General features: G+C 41.5%; 3 protein-coding genes across 10 annotated transcripts; 1 reads left to right on the forward strand and 2 right to left on the reverse strand.

Moving 5' to 3' along the window:
• Positions 1-1,066: 1,066 nt before the first annotated feature.
• On the reverse strand, positions 1,067-15,448 carry LOC136777646 (neuronal PAS domain-containing protein 2-like). 3 transcript variants are annotated; one of them, XM_066734084.1, is made up of 12 exons: positions 14,602-15,448; positions 12,086-12,176; positions 6,993-7,159; positions 6,844-6,908; positions 6,657-6,755; positions 5,541-5,886; positions 5,188-5,448; positions 3,617-5,116; positions 3,342-3,389; positions 3,218-3,258; positions 2,988-3,128; positions 1,067-2,908 (listed from the first exon to the last, which is right to left on the reverse strand). In XM_066734084.1, the coding sequence occupies exons 2-12, from the start codon at positions 12,169-12,171 to the stop codon at positions 2,813-2,815; spliced, it is 2,850 nt and encodes a 949-aa protein (XP_066590181.1). In that variant the 5' UTR covers positions 12,172-12,176; positions 14,602-15,448; the 3' UTR covers positions 1,067-2,812. The 3 variants fall into 3 exon arrangements, 2 of the variants coding, with proteins under 2 accessions (XP_066590181.1, XP_066590180.1); XM_066734083.1 differs by lacking the exons at positions 12,086-12,176; positions 14,602-15,448 and adding an exon at positions 10,633-11,175; XR_010823286.1 differs by lacking the exons at positions 1,067-2,908; positions 12,086-12,176; positions 14,602-15,448 and adding an exon at positions 10,633-11,177 and having other exon boundaries at positions 3,029-3,128; positions 3,580-5,116.
• Positions 7,169-10,613, reverse strand: LOC136777650 (uncharacterized). Of its 2 annotated transcripts, XR_010823287.1 has the most exons (3): positions 10,267-10,613; positions 8,929-10,195; positions 7,169-8,839 (listed from the first exon to the last, which is right to left on the reverse strand). XR_010823287.1 is itself a non-coding variant. In XM_066734093.1 (2 exons), the coding sequence occupies exons 1-2, from the start codon at positions 10,536-10,538 to the stop codon at positions 10,030-10,032; spliced, it is 438 nt and encodes a 145-aa protein (XP_066590190.1). In that variant the 5' UTR covers positions 10,539-10,613; the 3' UTR covers positions 7,169-10,029. The 2 variants fall into 2 exon arrangements, 1 of the variants encoding a protein (XP_066590190.1); XM_066734093.1 differs by having other exon boundaries at positions 7,169-10,195.
• Positions 11,743-21,093, forward strand: LOC136777649 (uncharacterized). 5 transcript variants are annotated; one of them, XM_066734089.1, is made up of 5 exons: positions 11,743-12,006; positions 12,531-12,607; positions 19,962-20,131; positions 20,217-20,337; positions 20,425-21,093. In XM_066734089.1, the coding sequence occupies exons 3-5, from the start codon at positions 19,975-19,977 to the stop codon at positions 20,843-20,845; spliced, it is 699 nt and encodes a 232-aa protein (XP_066590186.1). In that variant the 5' UTR covers positions 11,743-12,006; positions 12,531-12,607; positions 19,962-19,974; the 3' UTR covers positions 20,846-21,093. The 5 variants fall into 5 exon arrangements, with proteins under 5 accessions (XP_066590186.1, XP_066590188.1, XP_066590189.1 ...); XM_066734091.1 differs by lacking the exon at positions 12,531-12,607; XM_066734092.1 differs by lacking the exons at positions 11,743-12,006; positions 12,531-12,607 and adding an exon at positions 18,886-19,304.
• Positions 21,094-22,276: the final 1,183 nt, after the last annotated feature.

Consider the following 22,276-nt stretch of genomic DNA (forward strand, 5'->3'; position numbering starts at 1 on the left):
CCGTTCGTATATATTATAATTATTTTAATGACATAGACACATGCTCCTTGCAAGATTTTATGGCTGATTATTGCAGTTTTTATTCATCAAAACTCAATGTCGCTAAGAAAATTACTCTTTCACCTTTGGCTCCCGAGTTATTAAAATACCAGAAGTACCCATAAAAATGACCATTTACTCATGATATTAAATTTCTCAACATCCTCATGCGACAGCCTGTTTCGACCAACAGAATTGGATGTAGCAGACGAAAATGCACGAAAAATTTATATTCGCATTATACCAATGTCAGAAACTTTGCCTTTGTCGATCGGTGTTATTTATTATATTGAGTTTTCATTATTGTAATATTTTTTTGTATGCATAGACAGTAGAAATGGGCAGTGTGTTCAGATAGTTCCCCAGTTAGCATAATCAATTCTTTAGGACGGTTATGGGGATTCATTTCGTGACAGTGTAAAAAAGAATTCTAAGACATTTTGTGTTTCAGAGAGAACTAGTTATTACTGTCAAAAAATGAAACTCAAGTGAAAAACTGATCATTTTTAGATACTTTCCGGTTCGAATATCTCAAGAACCAAAGGTGACAGGTTAATTTTATTTACATCTTTGAATTCCGTAGTATGAGAACTATGGAAATCAATCATAACAGCACGACAGAACAATGTATCCATATCCTTAAAATCATTGTAATCAGACGGTCTGAATAGAGGATTTTCTCAGCCTTTGCTCAATATCTTGCTATGAATGACAAACAAAATTATATAACGACGATCTTTACATTGATTGAAACAAAGCACTTTCATTAAAAACAGTGACGTTGCCAACAACGTAGTTGGAAACTTGCCGCGAATATACATTATTTACTTAACTTATACGAGCTACACTATCATTTCAAAAGTCACAGATAGACGCACAATACCGGCATGAGGATGCATGAACTATGGAAATTATGATGAATGTATACAAGATTTAAATATAATTTTATGTAATTCTCTTACGTAAATTAATACGTACTATTTTGCGTCATTAGACCTTAACTTTGCATTACTTCAATGAATACTAGTTTATTCTTCTAGCTTATAATTTATTCATCTCACCACTCATCAATTGCATACGCTGCTAAAACAATTTATTTCCAGGTTCACGCTAATCCACATGTCACCGCCGACAAAACTATACTTTAATACAGTTCGTCTTGCGTATACGTTAAACATATTATATACAGAGTCATTCATCTTAATCCAAATAGGAAAATATCTTGAAAAATATTGAAATTTTATAAAAAAAAAAAACTTTCTCACTTCCAAGGGAACATAAATTGGTATCGCTGATAATCACTGACTGTGAAGCACTGAAACCACCCTATTTTTCCATGGAAGTCAAGTAACTTTTGTTGTAATAATTTCTCTTTTATATATATATGTATATATATATATTTCGAGATATTTGTCTGGATAGATTAAACTGAATCACCCTGTGTGTGTATACTATATTATATATAGTATATTTATTTATTCACTCGGTTTTGCACTCATTAGGCAATACTTATCTAATATATACTTAATGCGTATTTTCACAGTTATTATTTTACGTGGATAACTTAAACATTATCGATAGTCCTTATTGATATATACATAATTGCGCTTAACAAGCGAGGTATCATAATATTGAATGGATTACAATGACCAGTAGAATTTTAAAATTTATAGCCATAATAGTTTAAGTAATCTTGAAATATTTAATAAAAATAATAATATATATATGGCAAAACGATAAAAAGCATTTACACGCATCAATGCCAAAGAATAAAATTTTATAATATTAATGATCATGTAAACGCGAGTCTTCTCGTCAATCAACATATAAATAAATTACAAATAAATTTTTGACATTTATTACAGCAATACTAGATAGTCAGAAAGTTAAGATTGTTTAACAAAGCTGGTTCTGTTATCTGTATCCATCCGATAGATGTACGTACCTTGCCTATCCATGCTGCGGAGGTAGTTTGTACATATCTCAGTTGAGGTCGGATGAGCAAAGTGAACGTGAACGAGCTGTATTTACAGGATTACTATATTAAACTTTGAAAATTATCAACTGCATAACGCTTAAACGCTCTAAAAAGATAAATTTAACGAGCGGACATTAGTTCTAAATTTAAACTGCTGCTCGATTCGCAGATTTTTATAGTCAGTGGATATACAAAAAACTGTGTTTAATTTTACATCAAAATGATCTAAATAGACACGTAGTTTAATATCTACAATATCTATGGTAAAACACAAACAAGTCTTTCAACCACTTTCTACTTCCTGCATTTTTTTTCCTGAATGCATTGATTTTTAACCAATTATGCAAAAGTTACGCAAGACTTTTCACTACAGAAATACACCATCAACTCAATAGCTGCAGCAATTGGTACTCTGGACCGTTTCCAAGTCTTTATCACCGGTATCTCGGTAGTGAGTAAGATTAATTTGAGTAATCCATAAGAAACCGGATTTTCGTCAAATTATTAATTTGTTTCACAGTTTTTTTATCGTCTGAGCATCAATTCGTCCAACATACCATTTTTACTATTCTCCTTCTAGCATTTCAAATTTTCTATTCTCTTATACCGGTTTTTAGCTAACAGTCAATTGAAAGATACAATAATCCAATGGATTTACAAATATTTTAATGTACATTGCACGTGTATGCCGACCTTTTTGTAGACCTTGAGGCTTATTTTCTTCGGTAAGCTCATAGAGCAGTTCACCTAAAAACACTTTGGTACATAGGAGTCAACAATGTTTCATAAAAACTTTTATACTCCAATATTGTGCTTTGCATTTATCTGCATATTATTTTTGTGTTCTTGCTGTAAGGTTTTCAGCAATTTTTTGTGAATCTTATGTTCCGCCTGCAACATGTATCTTTTTAATTATCAATTCTCTTAATTTATTCCTATGGTTAGAAAATTTTTTGCAAATTAGTTTTACCTGGATTTGGGTGAAGTTTTCTCTCTGTGCTTGTAAAGCAGGATTTTCCAAATCACGTGCTAATACATTGAATTGCGATTCCCGTAGAGCCGAACTGTTTTCCAATTCAAAGTGAGTCCTCATTATTTCCTCGTCGATCGCCTAACATGAATGATCAAAAAGCAACATATGCAATTGAAGATAAATATTTCGCACGTGTAAAAAAAAAGCGACACATCATCGTTACTCACATTAGTACTTTCGAGATGCCTTTCATCATTTTCAAGCGTCTCTAAAAAATGGAAATAAATTATTAGAAAATTAAAGAGCGCACTCTTACCTTACGTTATGCTTAAAATCCGATCCAATACGTACTATCAAAACTGGAGGAGCGTAGATTATCCAATATCTTCATCATGAGATCTGCGGAAAGAGAGAAAAAGATCTATATTAGAACGCGTTCCAACTCCACTTAAAGTCAATGGGAAATTTTATAAGATGGATAAAAAGATCGAAGCAATGACTCGTTTTCTATTGCATCTTCTATGGAAAATTAATTAAATCTACTAATGTGACTAGCTGAATAAGCAATAAAGAAAAGGTGGCATTTTACTTTCTTTTGGACGAGAAGACGGTTTGAACGGTTGTACCTGGATTTTGGTCCAGATCTGAGCTTAGCAAAGTGCCATCCTTAAGGTTCTGAATACCGGCGAATTGGTCATTGAGCGATTTCGATCCGATTAACGGAGTAGGTATATTGAGCTGTTGGTAATCAACATTGGCATCGTGTAAGCTTGTTGAAGGTAATTCGGAGATGATCGAAGAGGTTTGCGCACGAATTTCCTCGAATGGATTGTAATTGACTGGGGCTTCGATAAGCTCGTCTTCACTGACAAAAGTCCTGCTGAAACCGGGGAATCCTCCTGAACTTCTTCCAGCCTGCTGTTGACTTGCTCCACTATAAGACATCTCACTTGGCCTCCTCTTATTCGACGACGCGTACACTTCATCATCCATGCACATCCTTTTCAAAGGGAATTGGTGACGCGCACTGGAATCCGAAGGAAAGGCAAGGCCATTCTTTAATCTGGAGCCAGTCCTCTCAAATTTAACTTTGCAGGTTTCAATTTCCGGAGAAAAATCATTAATCAAGCTAGTGCTTTGCCCGAAAGTCTCGTTAACCATCATATCACGATTAATGGTAGCAGCCGATTCATAGGAGTCCATGCTGTTGTCGCTGATGATACTTTTCGCTTCTTGAGGCAAGTCTTGGTCCTGTCTGATTTCGTATGGAGAAGCATGACAAATCTGTTCAAATTCAGCATTTCTGGACTCTCTCTCTTGCATTCTCATCCTTACCACGGTTGGCTTGCCAGAGGAAGGTTGAGTTTCGATAGCAGGGCCCATTAACGATGACTCCGTCGGTGCCCTTCTACTCATTTTAACACTAGGGCTCGTTGGTTCACGTTTAACGGTGGAATTACTGTCTTCTACAACTAGATACTGATTAACATTCTTAACGTCTAATTGGCTAGATTGCGCAGTCACCGGCGGTTGTTCCTTCGATGCTATTGTATCGTGTTTAACGGCGTTATTCGGACTTGCTGGCTCGTGCTTAACAGAGGAATCGTTCCCGTCCACAACGAGATACTGATTGATATTCTTAATGCCTAATTGGGTAGCTTGCGCAGCCGCCGATGGCAAGCGCTGGGAATAAATAGCTGCTTTCGCATATTGCGCATCTGGCAAAGGAGAGGAAAGACTGTCCTTAGAAATTGTAGGTGACGGCAAGTCGCCTATCAGATGAGTTATTAAATCCTCTATCTGTGCTGGGTCCTCGACGTTGGCGCCTTTGGAGCCAGATGCCTGCGAGTCCATACTGAGATCATAAGCGTCGTCGTCCTGCTCGTCATCCTCGATCATGGGCATCGAAGAATTCGTTATTGTAGCGGAAAATCTTTCCTTCATTTCCTTCATGAGCTTAGTGCCTTCCTCCGAAGATACCAGCATATTGACGCAAACGAACGACACAACCGTTTTCGTGGTCTTGTCGAATTCCAAATAGCCGTGGGTACGTAAGAAAATGTATTCCCCGTTTTTCGAGCGGAGCCTGTAGCACGAAGAGCCGAAACTTTCGCCTCGAACGTACACTAAAATGAAAAGACATATAATGAATAAAAACATATTCCCAACGATTATTTTATACTCTATCCCTGCTTACTCTGTCGAAGCTCGATCGCAGTCCATTTACAATCCTTGGCATGCATGAATTGAAAAGCGTTTCGTCCCGATACTTCCTCAGACAGATAGCCCGCTACCACTGAGATTCTGTGATCGCAGTATATGATGCGACCGTCGAGCAAGTGCCTCGTAACATACTCGTTTCTGTTAGCTTCCACCAAGGAAAGTTCTGTGAAGGTTCGCTTCTTCAGCAGCCTCGCCACGCCCACGAAAATGATATCGTTACTGGTTGTACTGTTTTCTGTGATAAAACATGATATATTTTATTACCTCCCTACGTCATTTATAAATTTAAATGTGCGCAGCTCGAGTACAAGTATCTACGATAATCACCTCGTTGTCTTCGATTACCATTAGCTTCATTTTTTTTCAAGGCCTCGGCAAGCCTGAGTACACCCGAAAGATGAATACACTCGTACTGTGGGTGTTCGCGCCTCGAAACAGCACGCTGTGACATTTGTATCTTGAAGGATCGTCGTTTTTCCTGGAAGGAAGGCCTCCTCTCACTCCTGCTCGGTATCGTGTCATCCGACGAGTTGGAATTGTTGTCAGCGGTTGAATCTTTGATGGCCGCCATACTTCCGGATGGCTGCATCTCGTCGGGCGTGATATTTCTCGTAAGTTCTGTATGATCATCGGGATGAACATAATCGTACAGCGATTGTCCAAGTAGATCAATCTAAAAGAATTTCAATACATATGTTAGTAAAAGTTGGTGTGTTTTTGAAGGAAAATGAATATCTTCTTAAAGAAACTATTTTTATCCCTAGGACGAATGAATAATTCTAGTTTTGCATCTAGGAAGAATAAAGCGAGGAATAGAAAAGAGAGTATATGTATATGAGAGAAAGAGAGAGAGAGAGCTCTATCGACATGCATATTGCCGTGGCGACGTGACTAATTTTCGCAACGGGACGCTTATTCTTCATAACAATGCAAGGTTGATTGCGAAAGTCTTCTTGAAAAACGGGAAGAGTCCACGCAAACAAGCCTCACCCACCAGTGTCCCCTCGTTAATATCGTATCCTGCGATACTCCACAAGACCGAGGACTCTTGCAAAAGGGATGGACAGAGAGGCCTCGTCTGGTCATTAGAGAGTCTCTCTTTTTTCTCCCTCCCCTCTCTTAATTTCCGAAAAAGACCACGGTGTTCTCTATTAATAATATAGCAGCAGCGCGTATGAAAGAGAGAGAGAGAGAGAGAGAACAGAGATCCGGCATGGTTGTCATGGCAATAGCATGTTTGCACTGCACTGCACGCATTTTCACTCGATCAATAATGCTTAACCCCTCGTATATGTAATAATACGTATACACGACAGGTTTCCATGCAACTGCACACTCCGACGGAAATTGCAGCTACCATTCTGCACAAGTTTTCCACAGCTAATCAGAGATCAGCACATCGGTGAAAAATTAGTCGAACAAGTAAATCGTAGCAGGGATTACCGGGGCATGACCCAGATGTTGCTCGACCTGTCGACTGATGTAGACAATTTTTCCAGTGCTGGTCATTACGATGAAGAAACCACCATTACCGATGAAAGTCTGCGAAAAATAGAAACTCGTTAAAATAAGAAAAAAACCCTGAGGAAGGGGGAGGGGGATGGAAGTATTGGATTATAAAAATACTCACATCGCTGAAGTATTGCTCCAAATCAAAGTCGTTGAATTGCGATTGAGGTACACCAGGACCTAGAGCTGTAACGCAATAACGATTGTCTATAATCAAGCTATACCATGCAAAGCTATTATATAGCAGAATTGATCGTATCTATTCCATACTGTATTGTATCCTGAGATAAGCTGCCGCAAGCCTGAGGATTGAAATTTTGTCCATCCGGCGTGGATTAGCTGCAACTGCTGGCACTAGTGTCGCTATCGTCGAGATATTAGCGTTGAGATTATCTCGACGTTGCTTTTCAGCCAAGTTACGCGATGCTCGAAGGTTGCTGAAACAATAAATCAACGGATGAGTTTTCCCCAAGATTTTGCATCGCGTTGAAATTGCTCGACTCGTTTAGAAGCGAATATTTGATTTTATTTCAGTGATTATCTCAAGGATAACGCGCCCAAGGTCACTCTTCGCAGCCTCTCCGGTCTCCGTCGTTGCGCTCCATGACACGCAAGGCGAAAAGCTACCTTAGCTATCGAACGACGATGACGAAGAACGACGGTGACGACCTTGCTCGGTTATCTCTCGATAACAGCACCAAGATTTTAATGCTTTGGAGGGAAAGGCGAGATGGTTGAATTTGTTACGTCGAAGGAGGATCTCTTTGTACATTTCAGTTCTCTAATCTAGATTGTTTTCTTAAATCTTTTTAAGACGGTCAGAGTAGGCTCTTCGATAAGATTAATTATTTTATATAACGACTATTGTGGAATATGTGCGAAGACCGGTGGAGAAACCAGCGAGAACGTCGAAATCGTTTATCCGGCTGGTTTTATCGATTGCCCATGCACGGGCTCGCTTTATTCGAGCTTACGAGGAAAAATAGGAATTCGAGAATCCTCGTGAAAGTTGGTTCGCGCGGTAAAAGCAAAAAAATGAGACAATAAAGAGAAAGGAAGTGTTGGTTGGGGCGAGATTTCCATTTGCGGAGACGAGCTGGAAGCCTGACCATGACCACCCCTCGACAGGCTGCGTAAGGGTAGCCTAGTGGCTGAGGATAGTGGCCTTCGCCCTTCGTATCGATTCCTATCACGCCAGCCATGTAATAAATATGCTTTAATGAATTTTAACCGTTTCAATTCTGCCGAGGCTGGCTCTGTCAGCTAAATTTGACACTTTCACGTAGTCGTTCCTACCAAGTTTTGCCTTGTGCACTTTATCCATGCGAATAGCGTGCCAAGTCAATGGGAAATTGGCGATAATAGCGTGCGCATGGCCATAAGAGGCGGCACGAAGAAATTCAGTTGATTGTGAGAGGAGCGATGGTTAAAAATACATTTAACATTTTTAGTGACAATATCGCTTATGCTATAAACAGAGAAGAAAACGGTTTGCGGCGAAGGACACAAGTGCTTCCACTGTGTGGACAGCTGTTGCCGTCGAGGAACAAGAAACTATTAAAAATGTTGTCATTTTTTCATGACAGTATTTAATCAGTTGTAATCGTCATGGTGGCCTCTCCATTCTGAAGTAGCGATCTCGTTGTGGTGGTATCGTGTCACTCTCTGTATTCTCCAGCCAATTCTCTCCTCTCTCTCTCGTCTTCTATCGTGCGTGTACGCGCACGTTAGTCCATAGTACTTGCTGATTCAGGTTCGTCGTCGACGAGACAAATGTAATCATTCAAGTAATATGCATTTCGAGAGATATCAACTTTGTATTCGCATCTCTCAACAATATTGTGCGTATCAGTCAACGATAAAGAAGATAAAGCATTGCGTGTATGTATCGAATTCGTCTCTCTATCTCGCTGGAGCGCTTCTTTTGCCTGCAGTCGCACGTCCAAAGAGAGACGTACTTTACAGTCCTTTTAAATTTTTCATTACGAGTCGAGTCGGACGATCGGGATACGCTCTATAATTGATTGATCCGCGCTCGCTACGACCTTGCTCCGTTTACGTGGAATCAGAGCGCAGCAAGATGGGAAAATTCCAAGCAGTTTTCTTCGAATAATTAGCTAAAACATAAAGCAAACAAAACTCAGAATGACAGCCGAGATTGACGATTAGATTTATCTGGCAAATGTATTAAAGTTTTTTCAAATACCCTCGTGAGACTCCGTTGAGTTACGTTCGTGTTACCGTGCAATGTTGTGTGTATATATATATATATACACGTCGTTTTCGATATCAACTCATCATTTCCTGTTGCGTCCCGAAGCGTCGCGCGTCGTGCAAATATTGCGGTAGGGCGAGGGAGGGAGTTTGTGGATTGACAGGGAGATGGGTAGGGGTTAGGGGGAGGGGGGAGGAGGAGTAGGAGTAGGACGTCGAACCTGTTGCGCAAGCGACCGCTTTAAAATTAAAATTACCATTAAATTAATTTTTCCAAGTTGGCCAAGGTTAGTTTGTTAACCCACAGGAGGCTCGGGGAAAAATAGCCCGAGACTCTTGTCGCTCGCTCGCACGGTTAAAGGAAAAGACTGTCAAGGCCCCTCGCTCACATTTTATGCATTAAGAGAATGCAGTTAGAGTGTACAATAGATGCGCACGCGCCATTCTTAATCAGGAAATAAATCGAGCTCACCTCCGAAGTGGCCATAATTCTAGACTAAAAATTAGAAAGGGGACTATGCTGCCTGACGTTTTCTCCCTTTTTGCCAAGAGAAGCTACGATGTTTTTCTAGTTTTGTTTACAAAGCTCGTCGCGTGTGAGGTAACGACGAGATAGCCAGTCGGCAACGAGGAACGTAATGTCCTAGGTAGAGGACAGCGGGATCAGAAAACCGATGCGTCATCGACGTCAAATGCGACGCAATTACGATCCAATACTCTGTATGTCTACAATTAACAGCTGCGCTGCTTCGAGAAACGAGTGGATCGAGGAAGATGAGGAAGAAGGAGTAAAATTCATGTGGCACGAGTGCCTAGGCACGCTGGTCAACAGATACGAAAATATCTCCTGGCGAGAAATAAAAAGACATTTATAAAAGTCGTCCATTTTATGCTTATATTTTATCGCTGAGAATTTTACGTATTTTGGCTCGGTAGCTCCGCGCTTCTTACCTTCTTTTTACGTAGTAAGATTATTCGTTTTTATGTTATCTACTCGACCTCGACCGTTCGAGAATGCATAGTACGACGAATTGACGCCGACGAAAATAGTGCGTGATAGCATTCGACAAATATTTACCCGAGCTCGGACAAGCTACGACGACCAAGGCTGTTTGTACAAAATGCCGGAATATATCCACTCGGACTCGCGACTCGCGACTCCCTCCTCCTCTTCCTCCTCCTTCTCCTCCTTTTCACGAAATTTCATCAACGCCTCGCTCGGTGGAAAGGAGTTTCCACCCAAGAGCTCTCTGCGAATTCTGCAGATCGAAAGATGAGCGGCGTTACGCAATTTTCAGACCGCCAGTTTGTCTAGCAACTTTAACCGTACCTCGCGCGCGCTCTCGGTGTGATATATCGTGCATAAAGCGAGAAGACCGCCATCAAGGACGCCCGCTCACGGAGGAAATCGAAACGAGTCTCCGTACTCCGATAACACAGGATGCTCGGTGTTACGGGTGCGTCGATGTGTCTACTGGAAGCGTCGTAATCCTCGGGACGTTCCAAGGATGTTCCAGGAATATCAGAGCACCACTTGGCTCTACCATACAAATTAACTTTTCTTCTGTCACCACTGGCTTGTGGCGGTAGAAAAGCAAACATTTCTCTTCCTTATATATATACATATATATATATATATACATTCTCTCACGTCACACTAGTTCCTTTATTAAATTTTCCAAGCTTATGAGCTAACCTTGGAACCACAACCGGCAGTTCCATAGCAGCTTGATGGTAGTGCTGATGCTGAAGATGATGGTGATGCTGGCTATTGCGAGCATGGCCATGGTACTGATGGTGGTGAGCCCTGTCATCGGTACCAATCACCCCAGGATGAAGCGTCTGCTGCTGGGGATGTTGCGAGGGCATCCCACCGAGGTAAGTTTGTTGTTGCTGGGACCACATGTTTCCACTCGCACTAACACTGCCAAACGATAAACTTTATCATCAAGGCGCAACTACTTCCCGGGCTGGAGGATCGCCTGGTGGCTTGGACGCCTTGCTGGCATCTGCCATTCTCGCGAGCATCGTTCGTGTCAAGGTGGCACTCCATTTAAGAGCGCTGCTACCAAGCACAGAAACGATGAATCCAGGCGTTCTCCACTTTGAAAGAAGAAGAGCGCGACGCGTGGTCCAACAACAGCTGATATGCTTGGTGATTTTTCGACAGCATCGACCGAGCCCGCTAATTAATATTGTATACTGGTTTTAATAACAGCGAGTAGACCAGGCAGACGGCTTACGGCTACTGCCGGCGCCCGGCCGGCGGTGTGGTTCGGTGCTGGTGCTCGTGCGGTGGTGGTGGTGGAGGTGGAGGTGGTGGTGGTATTGCAGATTGCCGTCGAGCGAGTTACGGGTAGAGCGCAGGCCACAGACAAGGACGAGAAGAAAGCGCGCTATCCCCACTCGGGCGGACCAATCAGCAAAGCCCCCCACTCCGATCCACCTATCTCCCATCCTACGCGCACCGCGCACCTCCTCCAATCATCCCGTGGCATCTCCTTCCCCAACCACCGGCCACGGTCCGTGATAACGCTATGGCATCAAGCAGCAGCAGCGAGCGAGCACGGACGGAACGGAGGCCACACGGAGTGGTGCAGCCCGCCACAGCCGCTTCTCGCTCGAGCTGCGCGATAACATTTCGTTCCACTACGACCACCACCACCACGACTCTCTCTCTCTCTCTCTCTCTCTCTCTCTCTCTCTCTCTGCGTAAACGGACACTGACACGGACACGGTCGCGGTCGCGGCCGCGGCCGCGGGCCGAACCGCGTCCGTCCGTCCGTTAGATTCTTCTTCTTCTGCTTCTTTCTCTACTTCGCCTTACTTTTCGATCCGACGCTGGAAAGATGCAACTTCCTTGATAAAGAGTAACAACTATTGCATAACGTAGTCCAGTATGTTTTTGCTCAAGTATATCCACGATCGATGATTACGTGACTCGGTCACGTTGATAATTTCCAACTCAGATGAGATAATTCGAAAATTCCTAGTGAGAAACACACGAATTGATGAAATGACAGTGAATTATCATCGAGGAGTATAAGATGGTAGACTTACGTTAGGGGAGGTATGTATATACTATACTGTGTTTAGTCTATATTTATGTGTCTGTTTGTGTGTGTGTGTGTGTGTGTACGTAGAATTACCCATAGGAAACGGCGTTGTCGACAATGTTACGTCCGGAGCACGAGGAGGCTGGCCCAGGTTCGTCCTCTTCCAAGTCATCCTTCATTTTTCCTGCAAAACACCCAATGATTTAGTTGACGTTCATGGCACTGCCTCGGAGGGGAGGAATAGAGTAGAGAGAGACACGAGTACACACAATATCGGCACGTTGACCGTCAACGACGACGAAACTGCACGCGCGACCTCCCGTCGTGCGTCCTTCCTATATACTCCATTTCATATTTCTACCTTTTCGTATAACTGCCCTTTTTTTATTTATTTTTGTTTAAATTGCAAAAGTTCAACGGCACTATGCGATTTTGCCCTAGTCCAATCATTCTCAATCAGAGAGAAATCTCAGCGTTCCAACAACATCATATTCCCATTACCATTATACCTATTTATTATTATTTCTATCTTGGCCAGATACAAACAAACAAAAAACACACGGCCGGCCTATACGGGGAGGAATAATATTAACCGAGATGAGAGAGGACGGTCACGTATGTATTATACTGCATGACACACGTAAAGTAATAAATTGCCTTTATAACGGCTAATTAATTCTTTCCTTTCTTGTTCCTTCGGCGCGATAGAAAAAAATGGCGGGGAAATGTGTCTTTGCGCAATTCTTATTTTCTCCTCTATTTTTCTGTCGCGCTATATACATGTAACTAATTGCGTCGCATCTTCAACTTTATTCGCGATAAGAGCAACATTTTTCACTTGCATGTTGCAGCGCTTGTTTACAACTATGTGCGCTAATGCCACGCCGGCAAGAAACATATTCTCGAGTGTTTGCTTATCATGAACAAAGTTGAGTCAGGTTATTTGCAGCAAGAAAAGTGGCGGGTAGCGAGTAAGCCCCATTCACATTGATCTTGAACTTGCACAGTTATAGACACCGAATTATACTTTATATAGACTCGCTATAGCCCCGCACCTGCTGCAGTTACTGCACACTAGAGTGTGCTAAGAATAACCGTCGCTTGGTCAGGCATGTAGAGTGGTTCATACGTCAGTAGCCTGACCTAGTTAATCCATCATAATCCTCCCTGCTAATTAATTATATGCCGCACGTATATAGTTATGTTACGACCGAAAAGACGCGAAAGCCAATAGTACGGGCGATTATAAATCTAGAAAATCTTCCACTACTAATACCTGAGCCTACTATATAGGGGTAAAAGTTTTGCTTGTGTCTCTCGTTCACATGCTATAGGCAGAATCTGTTAATAGGCTTTAAAGACAGATATAGTTTTTTGCCTTCAAGGTCGAAGTGTGACACGTCATGCCTCTCTCGCTCTCGTGTATTTCAGTAAGCTTTAAATATAATATCCGAACTGATGTCAAACGATGAGCTAAATGTGGTTTCCCACTCTCTCTCTCTCCCTATCTCTCTTTCTCATTTTTTCTTCATAAGTTTACCAACGTCAACGGGAAGTTCGATAACCTTATGAGACTGTAGAGGAATTTCTGTAGGGCTAGCTGGCGGTGCCTAGTGACAAATCTTTCAGCTATCTTTAATGAATTGTAAAGTTGTGAATCGAGGTAATCAAAGTTGCACTTTAATGCGTCGTATGTGGTTAGCTTAGTACCATACGCCAACACCAAAATGGAACGCGCTGCGAAAGTTGCGCGCGCACGTTGCGTAGTGACCTCTATCGTAGCGCTGACAGTATTAAACGATCTCTTTTATCGACCGAGCTGGTCCTGGGGCAATGACCCTTACATTGAGTGTCTGACCTATATATATATATATATATAATATCATAAATTGTAATTGTGCTATGTATCCAGCTTGTGTGCTCATAATACGTTGTTATGCACCTTACGTACACACGTCATTATCTATACGATAATTCACATTGTTATATACTATAGTACAATATAATTCGATTACGTACAGTGCTTTTTATCTTAATAAACAGAGGCTGATTAATAGTTTCTCAATGATTGATTAGAGAATTTGTGTAGACTTCAAAATTTTCATAATTTTTCCGTGATAAAAATGAAAAAATATATATCTATTAGCGAAGCATTTCTTTCAATTAGGGACTGACTTTGACCAATTCTTTATTAAGCAACACGACAAATTTAGAAGTTGATGCGGTAGGTTAAATAAAGGACGACTGACGAATATTTGTCAAGTAACAGGCTTGAGTACTGAATGAAATGCTGTACGATGATAGCGAGAGGGAAGAGAGAGAAAGAGAAAGAAGGGGAGCTGCGTAAAGTTGATAAAGGAAAAGGTCAAATAAGTTGAATGTACACGTTGGGAGCCATTGCCCTATTGAATAACAATAGGAAATAAGAAACTCCCGAACTACGAGCGCATTAACACCGTAACGAAGAAGCTCACGTTGCCACTTGCCAGTGACAATGGCAACAAATAGCAATCGGCTGCTGATGAAAAACCACTTTTAATCGAGGAAAATCGTCACAGTTTTAAATGACCCTGATCGCTTGTTAAATGCTCCATTTCTTAGTTGCTTACCTGCCACCTCGAAGGGAAGACCCAATCAATTCTGTAAGTCGTGGGATGACAATAATTCACTGTAGGTATTCTCTAATTTTGCCGCAACGGGCGGCTACTTTTGTCACAAAACACTGTTCATCTTCAGGCACAACATTCTACTTATGCATGATACGAAACATGACTCGTTCGGATTAGAACGAGAACTGTAAGTTGCTCGAATCAATTCACCTTCGTTGTACGTAGTTAGCGCAGCGGCGCACCGCCGCCATATTTTCTACTGTCGCTACGATAGCCATCCGAGAACAGAGTTGAGATTATCGAGACTCCCGAGAACTGCTGAGAGCTGAAAAGGCAACACAAGTCGACGAATGAATCCAACAAAGCCGGCTTTAGTCGCTCCAACTGTCTTCAACCCAACCCAACCCCAGTCAAATCAGCCAAATCTACTCTTTAACTACCCAATGTGCAAATGGATACAAATGTGTAATCGTGCAATCACCGGCGATCTTGAAACTTTACTGCACTTTACTACTTAACTGCCCACAGCATACCACATAGTCACCCACTGCTGTTCATTCGTTCAACCCAATGGGCTATGCTATCGGTTCTACGGGTTATTCGTTGTTCTTTACGTTCTACACACATATACAAGGCAACAATGTTCCAATCGTTCTATGGTTCCAAATTGATGTTCACTGCTGCCATCTGCCAGTCTTAAGCAGTTCTATCTTCCTTTGCCCTTCCTTCTACCAGCGTTCTACAAGGTTCTGCTTTAATATGCCTTATACGAAATTCTAACCGCGTTCTACTTCTTCTGCTGCCCTGGCCCTCCGCTATAAACATCGGCTCCTAGAGAGGAAAAGTTTCACACACAAAAAATACAACCAGCACGCTGCTGCGCTATCTACCCGTTACTACTTACCGAAAGCGCAACGGGTAAATTAAGGTTATGTTACGTACCTCCAGAAGGTTGGTAGGTAGGAGCCTGTTCTATTTCATTTAGAAAATTATTCAAGGTAACCTTTGCGCTGTTTCCTTCTTCGAGGTATACTAATTTTGTTCACATTAACAAAATAAAACAGTTAATTAAATATCAAATTTTTTATACTCTACAGTTTTACCATAAAAGTACCAGACGATTTTATTCAGTTTCTTTTCACATCAACAGATGGCGCGCACAGTCAGTTTTTTCAACGGAAGTAGCAGTGAGCAAAGATAGAGGGAGCTTACGCGCAGCGTACGGAAATACGAAGTGGATGCGCCGCGTGTATAGCAGACAAACGGCACGTCCGTTCCAAAGGACGCGCCAAAGTTTTCTTATCGCGCAAAAACGCCCAGACCGGGCGTGAATTTACGTGTTATGCATCCGCACCCTCAAAGAAGAGCACAGCTGCAACACAGCCTATACTGCACATTACGCTTTATTATGATCGAGCTTAATTAAACGATATTGGAAAAGAGGAAAATCTGGAGGAAATCCGACAAATCCGTAAAGAAAAGCCGCTTATTCCTCAAGTTCTATATCCCTCCTTCTCAAGTCCAAGCAATTGGCATTATTCTTTTCTCGGAATGCAGCCTCCAAGGGGATATCAGGCTCGACGATTCCTTTTTTACTCCCCAAACTCGGCTATATAGCTGAATTATCTAACAAGTAGAAATTCTTTGTAGCAATTATTTATTCTCTTGGATAATTAATACATTTTGTAATACCGTCGCAATTTTTTTGCAGCTTACCGCATTGAGGTATTCGCAAGGGCTTCCAATGGATGTAATTAATAAAAGTAGGCGTAATAAAATAGAATAGATAAATATATACGACGGTGAAGCTAGCTGCTTATTGGTTTATATATGTATATACATATGAAACTTATCTTTATTCGAACTGACGCGATCCTTAGCATACTCACCGATTTTTCATTTATATTCGATCTCTTATTGGTTATCGACGAGGCAGGCCTCCACTACGTGATATTGTAGCAATCTTATTTGAATTGTTAATTTTATTGCAAATAGAAGGAAAATGAGAAAAAAAGAGAGGAAATGGGGAAAAAACGGGCTGCCAATTGATCATGCAGCGCGTTACGCGAAATTCGCCAGACAGCCATCAGCTTGTGTACATGTGTTTTATATATATCTTTTTCTTCTCTCTTCCTTTCGCGGTAATCCCGCGTGTTTACTCATTCTACCACTGCAGAGTCGAAACGACCGCAGCTCACAAAAAAGCATAATATTGTGATATTATAAATTTAATCGCTCCTATATAATAGTGTATATAGTAGGCGTGCATAATAATGCGATTTGCTTGCCCTTGGTGCAACTCGATTAATTGGTTTTCTTGTGATAATGGATAGAAAAAATGGAAGGAAGAAAAAAAGACAAGACAAGCCTGGAATGTTACGGTTCTATGAAGCTGCCGGGGTATTTCTGTAATTCTATACAGTACCTATATATATTAACTCGAGCTTTTCACGAATCTCGGGCGTTTATCATTTTCGCAGCCGCGAGGAGAAATCCTGGAAGGACAAATAAACAAATATATATATATATATATATATATACACACACAAAGAGCCACAGAAGAGTCACGAAAACAATTGCCACGGATCAAGCGAAGAGACCAGAGGATTAAGGAACCGAAAGAATTTTTGAAAACATAAGCAGTTCATGTTTAATTTATAGACTCTCTCACGAGGTTATGTAACGCAAGAAGTTAATAAATTATATCGTTGGTGGGGTAAGTGTGTGTGTGTGCATGTGTGCGGTGGTACGGTCCGTCAGAGCGATTCTTTTATGATGGATGTCGTTAAAACCATATCCCTGTTACGCGGATATGTGAGGAAATAAGAAGGTTCGCGTTGGTGATTCGAGCAGACGACAGAAAGAGAGAGAGAGAGAGAGAGAGAGAGAGGGGCAACTTTTGCACTTGGCGTGATAAAAGCATGAGAATTGGCAGGCAGCTCCTAGATAACGAGATCCCACGAGTAGCATATATAGCATATTCGTCGCTAGATAAAAATCTAGCCTTGCTTCGCAGGTGTGGTCCGGTATACTCTGGTATATATTATTAGTACATATAGTGCATAATTTTTCTAGCGGCTTACGTTATACTTGACTTATTCAGCCAGTTGTTGCTCGTTACGGATATGCATGGACATGGATATGGATATGGATATGCGCAGATTATATTGTACACACACACACACACACACATACACACAAGCGGAGATTGATATACCAAAGATGAGCGCGTACAGTGAAATTAGAAATTAGCTGTCGCGTTGAACGAGCATAGGCCATTGTTTGGTTGGAGACTCAGTCATGCATGTGTGTGAAGGTGCGTGTGTGTGTGCGTGGGATCAGTCCTTGATCCTTCTAAATGAATCAATAATTAATTAATTAATCCCTCTCACAGTTTCTTAGCATAAGAATTTAGGTATATAGATCCTCCCACTCTTCAGCATCCGTAACGCTCTCTTTCATACATTTTGTTTTTCCCTGAATAAACGAACCTTGGCAGGATGTGTACCAGCAATACGTACGTACGTACGCTACGTACATACATTCCCGAGGCACGGATGTAGGCGTGGAAAACGCAATTGAAGGTTGCACCGTACTTTGTCAAGCGATTGTTTTCGTATTAGAAAAGTACTGAACGAGGAAGGGTATGTATATATATATATATATATACATATGTTACAAGTGCTCGTGTACAAGACTATTAAAATAAAAACTATTATACACAAACCACACGACTCCTTGTTATTCAACAACGACACTCTGTACTTAATATTTCGTTTAACCAACAAGACTATGTACACATATATACATAAGAAAAAATTATACACGACCATGTTATAAGCAACGAGGTCAATGAACTATAAAAGGATAAAAAATTAATCGATATTACATTAAACAAAACTACATAATGAATCAAGCAAGTAATAGAGAGTAAATATACAAAAATATAAGGAAAAGAAAGTTACGGAAGATCGAGTTATTGGCAGGGTCAAGGGGAAAGATGGCGGCGTGCTGGTCAGGTGGGACGAGGGGACGAGGAATCGAAGAGTCGATGAGTAGCAAAGCGATAAAATTTTCGGGGAAGCCAAGAACATCGAAGATCGAAGGAACGCGTTGAACCTGAGCGCGAAGGAGGTCGAGGACGATTGGGCGATTGGTCGATACGATCCATCGATCCGTTCATCGTGTTTCCTCGCTCATATATATATATATATATATATATATATACACACATACGGTACATCTCGGAACGTTCCGCCGCAGTTTCCCTCATCCCAGCGAACCTAACCTCTTCAACAAAGGTCGCTCAGCTCCTTGCGTGCTCCCGATAACAATTTCAGAAATAATTGGCGACATTGCGTTTCCTATATAGCAGTTAATCGAATACGGATCTTTCTGGAAATTGACTGACGGTAGAATCATCATAAGTGATAGAGCTGGAACGTTATTATCTCATTAAGCGATAATTAACAATATTCTCCGGCGCGAGTAACAAGCGTCATCCCTCGTTATACCGCGCGCAACCGGGTCATCGGAGGAATATCGCGATTCGCGAGACTCGTTGTTATTAAAAGTCACTTCTCTCCTCGTGTGTACGTGCTCGACGTGCTACGCGTATCTATATCTATATATAATAATATCAATCGAGTCCATGACCTTGGCTCGCTTAGATCATTTCACTAACTGTATCCGTTTAGAGTCAGGTAGGTAGTTGTAGGTAGGTAGATATATATGTGTGTGTGTGTGTGTGTGTGTGTGTTTGTATGTATGTATAGGCATAACCGGCTCAAAATCCTAAAGTTGAACAAGCTAGGAGTATCATCAGTGTCGTGGATTAATTCCTATCGAGTGTGCACCTACCTACTAATTACACGGATAATCAGCAATATTTTATCTTTTTCCTATAAAGTTTCTATAATACTCTCTGCATTGTGTACGTGTGTTGTGATACTCGATCAAGCGTGAATACAGCGTGGTGAGTAAACGACTGTTTCGTCGAAAACAATTATACTTGTGTATCGATCGTGATTAATGGGGGAAACCGCGTTAGACAGCCGAATTCTTCTCGATCGTTTAATTAGAATCGTTATATAGCTCGTATTCATCGTAATCTCGAGTTTTTCCCTCGTTGGAAAATTCTGCACAATTTTCCGCTGTGTCGTGTGACTCTAAACTTGCGTATAGTGCATGGTGGAGATTGCAATTAAAATTGATCATTATCGTGTCGCCTTAATGCATATCGTAGTTGGATGGTAATGAAGAATTTTGAAACATTCTTGTTTACCTGTATTCGATTGTTTTTTTCGTCAAGAATATCGAATCTCGTGTTGTATTTGATTTTGTCCACTTCTCTGTTACAGGTGAAGAGGGTGAATGAAAATGTTTTGTTCTGCATTGACAGACTTTTTCGTCGATGGCACGACGCAGTGTTTTTGTACCAAAACAGAGTTTGTTTTGAATATGCTAGGAAATTGCTTGATGCCTTGGTGCTACGGCCCTCCACCGGAAGTTTCCAGGAAACCCGACCAGGGTAACGTAGCATTGCTCATTCTTCTGTTTTTGGCACTCGATTCCAAGCCATCAGGGTTTGTTTACTTGTTGCATGCACGTTTCAGAAAATTCCAAGAAAACCGAGGTCAATAGGGATTTATCCACTGAAGAAATTGTGGATAAAGAAAAGAGGAGAAGCGAAGATCAAGTCATACAGGATGATACGAATCGAGGATCGCAGAGCAAGTTGGTAAACTTTATAGTGTAATGTATGCTACATGAGGTAGTTGGAACGATAAATTTGAATGATATAATTTTGTTTTTCTCTTAAAGTCGAGTAGCGGAACCTGATATACCTGACGGACCAAATGCAACTTCAAATTCGCAAGCTCCAATAGTGATCGAACTAAATTTGAAAGTAGTCGATATTCCTAGAGCACACTCAACCGTGATTCATCAAAATGAAACGAGTATAAATGAAAAACTCGACACAAGAGTTGAAACAACCAATAACGATGCTGAAGAAAATTCTCGAGGCAATTTTTTCGATGGAAACTTAACACACACGATAGAACGTAATTGTGATGGGAGCAACAGTTCTCTAAACGCGGTATTCGGTACCACTGACGTCACAACCTTTAAAGAGTTACCTCAGCCGGAAAAGCCACAGAAAAGGAAGATTTACAAGTCCATCAAGAGAAAATTAAATATTTTCAGTAAAGGCAGAAAAAGTGACACAATAAGAACGAGGTGATTGCTGCGAGAGCGATTAATCTATCAGCGGGATTAAACGCATCCAAGCAGAGAGTCCCTCACTCGTGATTCATAGATCAATCAGCGGGATCTATGAATTGGTTTATAAAATTCACAGACCAAACTGCCAATTGTAAAATAGACACTTGTAAATACGAATATTGTATAGCGCCATTCGAGGCCAGATGTAACGTAAAAAATGTAAATGTACAGATTTTTCTATGATAAATCTTAGTCTCTTAAACAAGATCCTTATTGATTTTAATTACGCTATAATTACTGAAACACTTTGAGCACTGCAAGTTCTCTCGTTCGCGGATAATTGTCCACAGAATGTGTATATATATATTTCTCTTCCATATTACATAAGAGAAGGAGCGCAGGAGTGCATGGTGACACGACTATCACAGCTGAACCTTGCAGGAGCAACCTGAGGATTTCAAGGCGAACTCGAGGGCCCGAATCAAATTAATTCAATCTATATATATAGCACACTCTATTCATCATAACAATAATGAAGAAAATGTCACAGTACATTTTCCTCAGCAGAAAAATTAAAATTCTAAACCAGTGCCCATAAACCAGAAAGAATCCGAACTCCGAGGGAGAAGCCATGTGGCGCGTTCGCGTTTTCCTTTTGGCGTCGGGAAAGAAAAGAGAGGAAGAGAAACGCGGGGGAAACCCAGCGAACCCAGTCGGACAGGCACGCGCTGACGTCAGAGCAGAGCGGGCAATGACGCGCGATGAGACCGCAGCCACCGCACCGTCGACCGTCCGATTTCCTTTCAGGCTAAAAACACCTGAATTCGACCTTCCCTCGCGTTTCGACCTTTTTTCCCTCGCAGCGCAGAATTTTCCGAGTGACTCGCGCGGCTCGATTAGTCCGCGCGCCTGCCGCGAGGAAGGGGGGAGGGGAGAAAAAACCGTTTGATTATCGCTCGCGATTTGCATCTCTCTGAAAGTCTCTGCTTTTAGCCGATCTTCGCAAGGCCATCGGGCACACATTGCGCGCGTGCCGCTGTTATATCACGGATCTCTGCATAAACTCGATTGATCGCTGCGAATCGAGAGAGGGTTATCCCAATATATCTCTCTCGCACACGTACACGTATACAGCTACGAGAACAGTAAACGATAAACGCGGAGCGACGATGACGGCGTAGTCTTCCATAAAAGGAAGAAATGGAATTATCTCGTCCTTGTCGACAGAAACCGTACAATTCCTATTATTGCTTCTGTCATTAAGAGCAGCGCCGAGATTGATTTTAATTGAAGGACCGTACTCGATGGATACGCGCGACAGTGCGAAATAATTGTTATCCGTGCGTTTCCCTTGATCGAGGCTCGTTTATATATATATATATATATATACAGTGCTGTAGAGCAAAAAAGCCTCGGCTTCTGGGGCCCCCGCGCTTTAACAAAATGGGGA

The sequence above is a fragment of the Prorops nasuta genome, unplaced genomic scaffold, assembly GCF_024137725.1.
Source record: "Prorops nasuta isolate Cenicafe-Biocafe unplaced genomic scaffold, Cenicafe_Pnas_1.2 PNAS00011, whole genome shotgun sequence".
Taxonomy (NCBI): domain Eukaryota; kingdom Metazoa; phylum Arthropoda; class Insecta; order Hymenoptera; family Bethylidae; genus Prorops; species Prorops nasuta.

Bases quoted from the DNA above. Each gene is read 5' to 3' on its own strand.
- LOC136777650 (XM_066734093.1), bottom strand. From the start codon at position 10,538: ATGTTTGCTTTTCTACCGCCACAAGCCAGTGGTGACAGAAGAAAAGTT. The intron at 10,196-10,266 runs GTACGGTTAAAG...TTCGATCTGCAG, and splicing joins ACACCGAGAGCGCGCGCGAG to AATTCGCAGAGAGCTCTTGG.
- LOC136777646 (XM_066734083.1), bottom strand. From the start codon at position 10,841: ATGTGGTCCCAGCAACAACAAACTTACCTCGGTGGGATGCCCTCGCAA. The intron at 6,756-6,843 runs GTGAGTATTTTT...TATTTTTCGCAG, and splicing joins TGGAGCAATACTTCAGCGAT to ACTTTCATCGGTAATGGTGG. The intron at 5,117-5,187 runs GTAAGCAGGGAT...TTTTCATTTTAG, and splicing joins TGCGATCGAGCTTCGACAGA to TGTACGTTCGAGGCGAAAGT.
- LOC136777649 (XM_066734089.1), top strand. From the start codon at position 19,975: ATGAAAATGTTTTGTTCTGCATTGACAGACTTTTTCGTCGATGGCACG. The intron at 20,132-20,216 runs GTAACGTAGCAT...TGCACGTTTCAG, and splicing joins TTCCAGGAAACCCGACCAGG to AAAATTCCAAGAAAACCGAG. The intron at 20,338-20,424 runs GTTGGTAAACTT...TTTCTCTTAAAG, and splicing joins AATCGAGGATCGCAGAGCAA to TCGAGTAGCGGAACCTGATA.